At 39.8% G+C, this 12428-nt stretch overlaps 1 protein-coding gene across 1 annotated transcript; it reads right to left on the bottom strand.

Moving 5' to 3' along the window:
- Positions 1–5803: 5803 nt before the first annotated feature.
- LOC123940575 (60S ribosomal protein L21-like) lies at positions 5804–6340 on the bottom strand. Its single transcript, XM_046003494.1, has one exon. The coding sequence runs from the start codon at positions 6321–6323 to the stop codon at positions 5841–5843; it is 483 nt and encodes a 160-aa protein (XP_045859450.1). The 5' UTR covers positions 6324–6340; the 3' UTR covers positions 5804–5840.
- Between the last annotated feature and the right edge of the window lie 6088 nt (positions 6341–12428).

A 12428-nucleotide genomic window follows, 5' to 3' on the forward strand; every position in this document is an offset into this window, starting at 1 on the left:
GTCTCACAAACAATGCTGAGCCAAGGAAGCCAGACCTGAAAGCATATGAAAGGTACAATTCCATTTATATAAATTCAAACACAAGCAAAATGATGTCTGGGGACAGAATTCATGATATTGGTTGCTTTTGAGGAGGAAGGAGGAATTCCTTTTCTGTTTTTTAAGATTTTATTTATTTATTTGAGAGAGAGAGCATGCATAAGTGGAGGGCGGGGAGGGGCAAAGGGAAAGAGAAAAGCAGACTCTCTGCTAAGCAGAGAGCCAACATGGGGCTGGGATCATGACCTGAGCCAAAGTTAGATGCTTAAACAACTAAGCCACCCAGGCACCCCAGGAGGGACTTCTTACGGGAGGCAGATGAAGGTGGCTTCTGGCTGGGAACATTTTATTTCTGTATCTGGGTGGTGGACAGATAGTTTTTTTTGTTGTTGTTGTTTGTTTGTTTTGTTTTTTAAGATGGGCCATCAACCTCCATGTGTATTATTCTGAACTCCTCTCTCTAAAGGTTACAGTTCAATGGGTGGCTCAGTGGTTTGGGCCACTGCCTTTGGCTCGGGTCGTGATCTCGGGGTCCTGGGATCGAGTCCCGCGTCGGGCTCTCTGCTCGGCAGGGAGCCTGCTTCCCTCTCACTCTCTCTGCTTGCCTCTCTGCCTACTTGTGATCTCTCTCTGTCAAATAAATAAATAAAATCTTAAAAAAAAAAGATTACTTAAAAAAATCATAGGTTGTCATATCTGTCAGGTTTTCCCTGACCTGAGTAATCATCCATCTTTGACAACTCTCCTGACTCTTAACCTTCTGTGTTTCCTTGCTCAAGGAATGGAGGAAGGGGGCGGGGGGTGGCATCTGTGCCCATACTCTGCAGTAGCTCAGCAGGGACCTCACAGTCACAAATAAATAACTGCCTCAGTTTTCCTCCTAGTGGGCTTGGGAGGACCATGTTATGTAGACTAAGAGGGCCAGACCAGGACTGGGTGGCCTCCTTAAAAAATGCATGGACCCACAGAACAAGTACAAGCCTCCGTCCCAGGAGTGGGACGTACATTGAAAGTACACGTTTCAATGGGGGCAGCTGAGTCAGGTTCAGGAACTGGGAGATGAAGGTAACAAGACAGGAGCCTGCGGAGCCTGGATGGAGCTGGGGTAAGTAGGGAGGTCAAGCACGAAGGTGATGAGGGTCGTGCAGTGCTGCCGCCTTGGAGCTGTGTGGGTTACTCGGTGAAGAGAAGCTGGAAGAGGGGCCAGAGGATAAGAACCTGATCTAATGAAAACTTCTATATTTTAATCCTGCAAAGGTCTTAAAATGGTATTTGTTCCAAATTTAGGCTTCAAAATGGATAAAAACAAGCATGCACGCATCACTGCACGCACGGTAGCCACTGAATGGAACACCTGGTTGTTAGCTATCTTCTCTAGGGAAGGAAAACAAAGCTTTTCTGGCAAAGTGCTCATACCACTGCTACCCATGGTGCAGCGAGAGCTTAAAATAACCCAAGGGACTATGGCGGGTGGAGGGGGCTTGTACTGAAGTTTGTTCGTCTTTGAATTACTGTTAGGGCCACAATAAAACACAAGGAGAGAATGTTTTGCAAAACCCAGGAAGTTATAAAATATTTTTATTCCAGAACAGTTCAGTCGGTGCTAAAATGTCAATTAAATCAGCAGATGGTTAGCTACTCCTCTTTGCAAGTTCAACGATATAATTCCAGAATTAAAAAGACTGACAAATCCCATATATATTTATCTATTCTATTTTGCCACTTAGAGATACGAGACATGTCTTTCGAGTCAATTTTACAAACATTGACTCGCTCTCACCAACCCTCCCTACCGCCCCCCAATATGCTTGGCAATGGAATAGCTTTGGGGTCCAGAGGACTGGGATGACTTCATGCAGTTTCTTTTGTTTTCTTCTTTTCAGCTTTTCAGATTGATGGATGAGGTGTTTTTCAGCCATGTCACAGACGAAAGAAGTGAAAACAGAAAACGTGTCCAGAGTCATGCAGGTGGGGACTCTCAGAGCTAGAACTGGAATCAGGGTGTTCTTGTTGTAGCCACGGAGGCAGGCTTATTCACTGGATGGGAGTCAGACATGCTTGTTCAACTGCGTAAACCATCCAGTCACTGAAAATCATTTAAGAGTCACTAGGTAAGTCAGGTATGGACAGGACACGCGAACAGAAGCCAGAGTGTCTTATTTATTGGTGTTTCAGACTTAATCTGGAGATGGAAGAAAGCAATAGAAGTCCTTATCTCTGATAGAGGCAGGGCAGGGCAGGCCAGCAAATTATGATATAGAAACAAGGGGCTCTGGATTCATCCCCTTCTCTTTTTAAATTTATTCTTAACAAATGCGATTTATGAATCCCAGTTTTTTTTTTTTTTCGGTCCCATTATAGAACGCATCTATCAACCTTGTGCCCTGACACCATAAATTTGTTCTAAGCCAGTCTCTCTATTCTTATGCATTTCCTGGCCACATTTGTGCACCCACTTGTCAGTTCCATAAATCATCAGAGATAAGCAAATCCTTCTCTTAACCTTTTGGAAAGATAACATGACCAATATTTTCTGAACATATTTTTGCCAGGCTTGCTGTGGGGAGATAAATGTGGCCTGTCTTGACAGTGCATCACTAAACAATAGCATGATTTATGAGGAGGAGTGGGGCTTGTTCATTGTGGTTAACCCAAAGACTTTTCAAATGTCTTCTTTTTGGAAGGACCATGGGGAGTTGTAAGGAGACACAGTACAGATTTTCAACAAAGACCTTGTATTCAGGATTTCTGCAGTGGTTTCTATACACAAAGGTGAGGTAGCTTGTGAAAGTTTTAATATAGCCACTCGAATTATCAAGAAATTCTTTTTGAGGAATGTGAAACTTGGTTATATATTTTTCTGTATGTTTACATAGATTCTCCCAAAAAGGTCTCAAGAAGGAGCTTCCTTCCAGGTCCCAGACACATATATGCAATCTGGCTATAGGAGGAATGCAATTTAAGTGAGATACAGAAAGGAGATGGAATGTATGTACCCCCCTCCCACAGGGGGGTGTTGGCAGGGAGCCCTTTACTTTAGCATAACCATGATATTGTGCAACCAAAGAAAGGGCATGTAGAAAACCACATTCAAGGATGCCTGGGTGACTCAGCTGGTTTAGCATCCGAGTCTTGGCTTTGGCTTGGGTCCTGGTCTCGGGTTGTGGGATCCAGCACCACACTGGGCTCTGTGTTCAGTGCAGAGTCTGCTTCAGACTCTCTCCCTGTCCTTCCTATTCTCTCTCTCTCTCTCTCACACACACACACACACAAATAAATAGAGAGAGAATGAGAGAGAGAGAGCATGGGAGGGAGGGAGGATCAGAGGGAGAATCAGACTCCCTGATGAGCAGGGATCTGGATGCGAGACTTGATCCTGGGACACTGGGATCCTGAGCTGAAGGTAGTCACCCAACCGAGCCACCCAGGCACCCTTAAATAAAAATCTTAAAAAAAAAAAATCACATTCAGCATGAAAATCAGAGAAGGAAAATTGTGTCATGGTTGGGATATAGGCTGTGGAGTTATGTGAGGGTTGGATTTTAATCTCTATTTGTCAATGCAGTGAAGTTGGGCACCTTGGGTACCTATCTTAAGTTCGTCTGTTTCACTCCATTGTAAAGTGAGGCTAATGTGTGTCTCAGACTGTTGTAAGCATTAAAAGAGACACTATCTTGGCATTGGATGGAAGACTTTGTTCCCTCCCTGGCATGAATAATTGGAAGGATTACTCCCTGCGCTGTCTCACTCTTCACTGCTAAGTACTTTATTTATTGTTTCTTTCCTGTTCCATTCCTGATCCTGTTTCCTGCTCCCAACAGGCACCCACTCCAGGGGAAAACTGGAGGAGTTTGCCTCAGGGTGTACCGACCCACTGCCTTGTGCGCATGAGTGAAAAGCTGAGCGTTAGCCCCCAGGCCCGTCTTCTTCATTTGGTTCAATCTACATATATATATCATCTATATATAGAATATATATATATATTCTCTCTATATATGTATATATATAGTTATATATATAATCTATCGATCTATATATGTATATATATATTCTTTCTTCATATATAAAAATATATATATTTGGATATATATGAATATATATCCATATATATGTAAATATATATAATCTATAGAAGGAGATATATATATATAATCTATATGTAGAAGGAGATATATATATATTCTTTCTTCTTATATATATTCTTATATATATCCTTCCATATATATAAATATATATATCCATATATATGGATCTATCTAGATATATCTATATATATCTATATATATATAGATATCTATCTATCTATCTAGATATATATATCTATCCATATATATGGATCTATCTAGATATATCTAGATATATATATAGATATATCTATATATATCTATATATATATCTCAATATATCTAGATATATATATCTATATATATCTATATATATATATCTCAATATATATATAGATATATATATAGATATATCTAGATAGATCCATATATATGTAAATCTATATAATCTATATATAGAAGGACCAGGTGATATGCTTTAGTGTTGGCAGAATGAGGCTGAGACTTTGTTTTAGGATCAGTCAATGTGTGTGCACACGTATTTTCTTTCTTTTTCTTTTCAGGGAACATCACGAGAGTCTCTTTTTGTCTTTTGGTAAACATTCACTTACATTTGGTCCCATTCTAAATCCGTGCAGGTTCTGCCTGAGTTCCCTTTGGAAGCTGATGTGAATGATTCCTAGCCCCAGTCCATCCTGGGGCCCCTCGGGCAGGGGAAAGGGGGATCTTTTATTTATTTTAAAAAAATCTCTACTGTCGTTTTGCTTCTTAAACAAATGGAGTTCGTGACAATCTTTAGTCTCTATAACCTCCTGCTGCCAGAGCGCTTGGAGTTTTCCTTTTTGGGGATCTCACTTCCGCAGACTGCACTACCCCTCTTTTTGGAGGTTGTGTCCTTACTCTTGCAGAACGCAATTTGATGCAGAATGATCAAAGTGGGTGGAAGTCATGAGGGCAGCTGGCGCAGCACTGACACCACAAACCCAGCCAGACCAACAGCAGAAAATTTCGTTCGTAAACCTCGAGGCTGTTATGAACAGTTCATGGTTTTGCTTAATTTTAATCTATAAACTTCACCTTAGAAAATGACCCTTTTCATACCTTTAATTCTGATTAATTTGGTGTTTATGTTACCATCATGGGCTTTTTTATTACTTTTTTTCTTGTCCATCATTTAACTTTTAACCTCTATGTACCATTTTTAAAAACGCATTTATTTATTTAAAAATTTTTCTTCACTTGAGAGAGAGAGCATGAACGGGAGGGGAGGGATAGAAGGAGAGGGAGAAGCAGACTTCCTGCTGCGGGGACTCCATCCCAGGACCCACAGATCCTGACCTGAGCCAAAGGCAGATGCTAACCAACTTAGCTGCCTAGGTGCCCTCTACATACCATTTTACTTTAGGGGTTCTTATTAGCAGGATACAACTGGCTTTACTTTTTAACCCAATTTGAGAACTTTCCCCTTTTGATAGGGGATTTAACTCATGCCATTTGTGTGAATGAAATAGAAATATTTAGCTTTTTGGTGACTTTCTTATCCGCTTACCTGCCTATGTACTTCTTTTCCTTATTTTCCATGCATTTGTTAAATGTGTGTAATGCTTTCCATTTCGATCTTACTGTTCAACTTATCTGAAACAGTCATCTCTATTTCTCCAGTGCTTTTTTTTTTTTTTTAGAGAAACAATTTTACAGTCTTTACAGTCTTGAGGTCTTTTATTTTCTTTATATTTATCATGCCATGAATTCATAGGGAATGGGTTCCAGCAGTTCGGGCTCCTTTCCATTGGTTCTCACAAAATGTGCTTCTCGGGGTGGAGCGGGCTGACGCTTCAGTTGAACCCAAGTACCTTTCTCTTTGGCTTCCTTCTTTTTCTGATCATTTTCCTTTACACGCTTCAGGAAGCTATCTCGTCTCTTTGAATGTTTAATATGCTCAATGCGTACATTAATTCTCTTGGCAAGAATCTTGCCCTTAACTTGTTTGTTTACAACAATGCCAACAGCATGCTGAGTAACATTGTAGACTCTCCCAGTTTTGCCATGGTAACATTTGTGGGGCATTCCCTTTTGAACAGTGCCCATTCCCTTGATGTCCACAATATCACCTTTCTTGTAGATTCGCATGTATGTGGCCAAAGGAACAACTCCATGTTTTCTAAAAGGCCTAGAGAACATGTAATGGGTACCCCTTCTCTTTCCCTTTGTGTTGGTCATTTTGGCAAATTACTGGAAGATGGTGGTTCGGCCAAAAGGCTATTTCTCCAGTGCTTAAATTTAAGATCAACTCAGTGATTTTGGGTCATCGTTATGTCATTCTTGGTATCAAGATTGCTTTCATTTATCCCTGATCACCATAACATTTCCTGTTCCTTGGTATCCCAATTTGGGATTATAAAATCTGGGATTTGGGATTATAAATTTGGGATTTGGGATTATAAAAGTCTGGACTATCATTACTGTCAAATCACTTCCTTTATATTACAAATCAGTAGTTGTGATCCTGCTTTTTATGAACATCAAAATCTATTCTGATTTTGTGCTTTTGGTTTCCTGCATCATTTCTCAAAGGCTTCTTTCTTTTTTCCAGTGAGCTTTCTTTAATTTAAATTCAATTAATTAAATTAATTAACATATAGTGTTTTATTAGTTTTATTAGTTTCAGAGGTAGAACTCAGTGATTCATTGGTCATATCATAACCAGTGCTCATGACATCACGTGCCTTCCCTCAGGTCCATCACCCAGTTACCCCATCCCCTCACCCTTCTGCCCTCCAGCAACTTTGAGTGAGTTTTTAATCTCAGTCCGTATTTTAGTCTATGCATTTCCTAGTTTGTTTTGTATGTTAATAATAGAGTTGATACGTTCTTACATTTTAATAGAGAACACAAGTTAGATCCATCATGAAGATTACTTTTTTGTTTCATAGCAGCTTCTTTTGAATGCTTGGTATTTCTTTGAATCATGTAGGTCACAGGGATAAAGGTGAATGAAAGAAGTCTTTTGGGGTGAGCAACCAGGTGAGTGACAACATCGTGTCAATATTCCATTTCGGATATGTAAAGTTTGAGATAGCTCTTAGATAATCCTCGGGTGCTATATGACGTATAAGCCCCATGAGGGAGTTTGAGGCTGGTGTTGCAAATGCCGTTATCACCTATATGTGGGTCCTAATGAAAACTAGAGGGTGCTTGAGTTTATCAAGTGACAGTATACAGAGAGAAAAGACCCAGTCCTGAGAAACGCCAACATTTACATTTTGGGTAAAGGATGAAGAGTGTACAAAGAAGCAGAGGAGGGATCAATTATGTAGGAAGAAAGGTAGACTATGACATGCTACAGATCCAAGAAAGAAAAGTGCTGAAGGCTACTCTCACTGGTTTAGCCATGTAGACAATCTGGATTTGCTAGAGTAAGTGCAATTACCCAGGCCAATGTAAAATGAATATTAACTGGATGGAATAAAATGAACAACCATCTAGTTAGCACTGGAATATCAGCAAAAAATTAACCTGTCTCCTCTCTAGCATCTGTCATTCATCCTGTGAGAAGGGGCAGCCTGATGGCATTAGACCAATGGGTAGAGCAGCTGAGAGATGCATTTAGGGGATTTTGTGGTGTGTCAGAACATCTGGTTCTGGAACAATGCATTGCTTGCCCATTACAGCTAGCTGAAACAGAATAGGAAGTTATTGGGTACTCAGAGAGTCAGGCTTTGAGTCTCTGTAGTCAGGAAGAAAACCAAAATCATATTCCCCAGGACTCCTCACTCATACAGTTCCTTGATGGCTGGACACTCATTGCCTGATTCTCACAAAAACAATGACCTGAGACACTGCTGTGAAAGCCTCTGGCATTCCAAGTTCTGAAATCCTTGTATTTCTCTTCCAAACTCCCTCTCCCTTTCCAATAAAATGGATTTGGTGCTCAATCCTTCCTTGTCTTATTTTTGTCATTGAAATCTGTGAAGGTGTACCTGGTTCACTTCCTTGTGCTCTAATTGCAAGGGAGTCCAGGAAAATATGTTCCCTGATTTCTGTCTTGCACATGTGGCTCTCACCAAGTAGGAAATTTCCAAAGTATAGGAAAGGTGTCAGAAAGGCACCAATATATGGACCCTCAACTCTATGGCGAAATAATCTTCAACAAAACAGGAAAAAATATTCAATGGAAAAAAGACAGTCTCTTCCATAAATGGTGCTGGGAAAACTGGACAGCGATATGTAGAAGAATGAAACTCGACCATTCTCTTACACCGTACACAAAGATAAACTCGAAATGGATAAAAGACCTCAACGTGAGACAGGAATCTATCAGAATCCTAGAGGAGAACATAGGCAGTAACCTCTTCGATATCAGCCACAGCAACTTCTTTCAAGATATGTCTCCAAAGGCTAAGGAAACAAAAGCGAAAATGAACTTTTGGGACTTCATCAAGATCAAAAGCTTCTGCACAGCAAAGGAAACAGTCAACAAAACAAAAAGGCAACCCATGGAATGGGAGAAGATATTTGCAAATGACAGTACAGACAAAAGGTTGATATCCAGGATCTATAAAGAACTTGTCAAACTCAACACACACAAAACAGATAATCATATCAAAAAATGGGCAGAAGATATGAACAGACACTTCTCCAACGAAGACATACAAATGGCTATCAGACACATGAAAAAATGTTCATGATCACTAGCCATCAGGGAGATTCAAATTAAAACCATATTGAGGGCGCCTGGGTGGCTCAGGGGGTTAAGCCGCTGCCTTCGGCTCAGGTCATGATCTCAGGGTCCTGGGATCGAGTCCTGCATCAGGCTCTCTGCTCGGCAGCGAGCCTGCTTCCCTCTCTCTCTCTCTGCCTGCCTCTCTGTCTACTTGTGATCTCTCTCTGTCAAATAAATAAATAAATAAATAAATAAATAAATAAATAAATAAAACCACATTGAGATACCACCTGACACCTGTTAGAATGGCCAAAATTAGCAAGACAGGAAACAACGTGTGTTGGAGAAGATGTGGAGAAAGGGGAACCCTCTTACACTGTTGGTGGGAATGCAAGTTAGTGCAGCCACTTTGGAGAACAGTGTGGAGATTCCTGAAGAAATTAAGAATAGAGCTTCCCTATGACCCTGCAATTACACTGCTGGGTATTTACCCCAAAGATACAGAGGTAGTGAAAAGAAGGGCCATCTGTACCCCAATGTTTATTGCAGCAATGGCTACGGTCACCAAACTGTGGAAAGAACCAAGATGCCCTTCAACGGATGAATGGATAAGGAAGATGTGGTCCATATACATGATGGAGTATTATGCCTCCATCAGAAAGGATGAATACCCAACTTTTGTAGCAACATGGACACGACTGGAAGAGATTATGCTGAGCGAAATAAGTCAAGCAGAGAGAGTCAAGTATCATATGGTCTCACTTATTTGTGGAGCATAACAAATAACATGGAGGACATGGGGAGATGGAGAGGAGAGGGAGTTGAGGGAAACTGGAAGGGGAGATGAACCATGAGAGACTATGGCCTCTGAAAAACAACCAGAAGGTTTTGAAGGGGCGGGGTGGGGGGTGGGAGGTTGAAGAACCAGGTGGTGGGTAATAGGGAGGGCACGTACTGCATGGAGCACTGGGTGTGATGCCAAAACAATGAACACTGTTATGCTGTAAATAAACAAATAAAACAATAAAATTAAATTAAAAAAAAAAAAGAAAGGCAGCAATAAGACAAATAGAGGAAACCGTGGATCCATTAATGTTGTCCAAAGCCTCAGTAAGGGGAAAATAGAAAAAAAAAAAGTCTTGGCCAGTGGTGTCTGGGTAGCTCTCAGTGGGTTAAGCCTCTGCCTTCAGCTCAGGTCATGATCCCAGGGTCCTGGGATCGAGCCCCACATTGGGCTTTCTGCTCAGCAGGGAGCTTGCTTCCTCCTCTCTCTCTCTCTGCCTGCCTCTCCATCTACTTGTGATCTCAGTCTGTCAAATAAATAAATAAATAAATAAGTCTTTTAAAAAAAGTGCTGGCCAATTTTGTAATCATTCTATGTTGTTCTTCCTCATGGCATTTCAAAAACTAACCATCTCAAAAAGAAATGAATAAGAAAGAAAAAAAATCTAATTCTAAAATTTGATTTTCTAATCATCATGAAAATAAGTAGTTAAATAAGCATGTTACTTGTGTTTTCTAACTCGGTATACCTGTCTTTTAGTCTATTTAATTTTTTTGTATATCATTGTCTGGAATAAACACTGAGGTGATGGTTTTAGGAGGTTTTCCAGGAATTCTCCTGTGACCCACACCTGTAAAGAAGGGAGGGTATGAGGGTTGAGCAGAGGGAGGAGCTTAACTTCAATTCTCCAAACTCTGTGGTATTTCCAAGCTCCATGATATACAAATATATATTATTCTATATAAGGGTTTTATACTCAGCAGAACGATGAGTGATAAGTAATACTATTGCTTCCAAAACTATGAGCATTTCTTCAACCATAAGTATTATTTGAAGAAGCTTCATGATTAAATAAAATTGGAAAATTCTGGATTAAACGGAGTAAAACAATGTTATTACAATAGAACTGATTATAGTTTCTATACTTATTATTTTCTTCCCATGACGTTGTCATTCCATAGCTGGAGACTTGTACCTCCTCCTCCCCTTCACCATTTTGCCCATGTTTCCCCTCACTTCCCCTCTGGCAATCATCAGTTCATTCTCCATAATTATAGGTCTGATTCTGCTTTTTATTGGCTTGTTTATTCATTTGTTTTGTTTTTAAATTTCCACATGTGAATGAAATCATATGGTATTTGTCTTTTTCAGTCTGATCTATTTCACTTAGCACGGTACTTGCTTGATCTATCCATATTGTCTCAAATGGCAAGACCACATCCCTTTTTATGGCTGTGCAATAATCCATTCTGTATCCAGATGGATGGTAGCTACACTTGTGGTGACCATAACATAATATATAGAAATGTTGAATCATTATGTTGTACACCTAAAACTAATATAGTTGTGTATCAACTATAATAAAAAAAATCTAAAAAAAGCTAACTGAAATAGATTTTCTTTTATTTTTAACAGAATTTATGCACTGTGAATCTTTGAGAAGAGTAAGTAGAATTTTCCAGTTTACCCGACCATGAAACACCCTTTTCCCCAGCAGTACTGGAAAATGCTGGATCACACTAACTGCACTTACAGCAGAGGCCTTGCCTTTGACGTGCATGGCATTAAGTGTCCTCCACATATCTGATCTTGATGCCCAGGTAATCTGCAATTCTAGTTTATTATCTTTAAAACTAATGTAACTCTTCTGTCATGATAAGTCAATTAACTTTTATTAGAAGATTTACATGAATGAAAGGGTGACTGGGTGCCTGGGTGGCTCAGTTGGTTGAGCGAATGCCTTCAGCTCAGGTCATGATCCTGGAGTCCTGGGATTGAGTCCTGCATGGGGCTCCTTGCTCAGTGGGGAGTCTGCTTCTCCCTCTGACCCTTCCCCATCTTGGATTGTCTCAGTTTCTCACTCTCTATTTCCCTCAAATAAATAAATAAAATCTTTAAAATAAAAAAATAAAAAAGAAATGGTGATCTAAAGCATCTACAGTGTTACCATTTGGGGACTGCTAGAAACTCTTGGATGCATTTTGTTTCAGAACTTATATATGCTTATATATATAAGCATTTTTTGAAATAAAAAAAAATATATATATGCCAAAATATGGGATTATGCCTTAATTTATTTTGTGCCCTGATTTTTTTTACTAAATAATACATGATAAACAGACTTTCATTTCCAAAGTACACACCTACAGCGTTGTTTTTAATGTAATGTGGGTATATTGTGATTTATGTAATCCACTCCTTATTGTTGACATTTAACTTTGCCTAAAATATCACTATGGAAACCTTACAATTATCAAAAATAATGCTGTAATGAATAGTCTTGTGTTTACTTCTTTTTTTAAAAGATTTTATTTATTTATTTGAAAGACAGAGTCAGAAAGAATAAGCAGGAAGAACAGTAGAGGGAGAAGGAGAACCAGGCTCCCCACTGAGCCAAGAGCCCAATATGGGGCTCGATCCCAGGGCCCTGGGATCATGACCTGAGGTAAAGGTAGATGCTTAACCATTTGAGCCACCCAGGCAGACTTTGTGTCTACCTCGTTACATTCTCCATTAATACATCTTAGGGAAGTTAGTTGAACTCTCCCCTATTTCATGTCTGTCATCTGTAAGATGGGCCTTTAAATAGCATCTATCTCACAGGGACGGTATAAGGATTATCATAAATCTTCTGTGTCATGTTTAGATCATTGTGTAT

Source organism: Meles meles, chromosome 4, assembly GCF_922984935.1.
Source record: "Meles meles chromosome 4, mMelMel3.1 paternal haplotype, whole genome shotgun sequence".
Lineage (NCBI taxonomy): Eukaryota > Metazoa > Chordata > Mammalia > Carnivora > Mustelidae > Meles > Meles meles.

What these genes read in the sequence shown, in the direction of transcription:
- LOC123940575 (XM_046003494.1), bottom strand. Translation starts at nt 6,323, where the DNA reads ATGACCAACACAAAGGGAAAGAGAAGGGGTACCCATTACATGTTCTCT.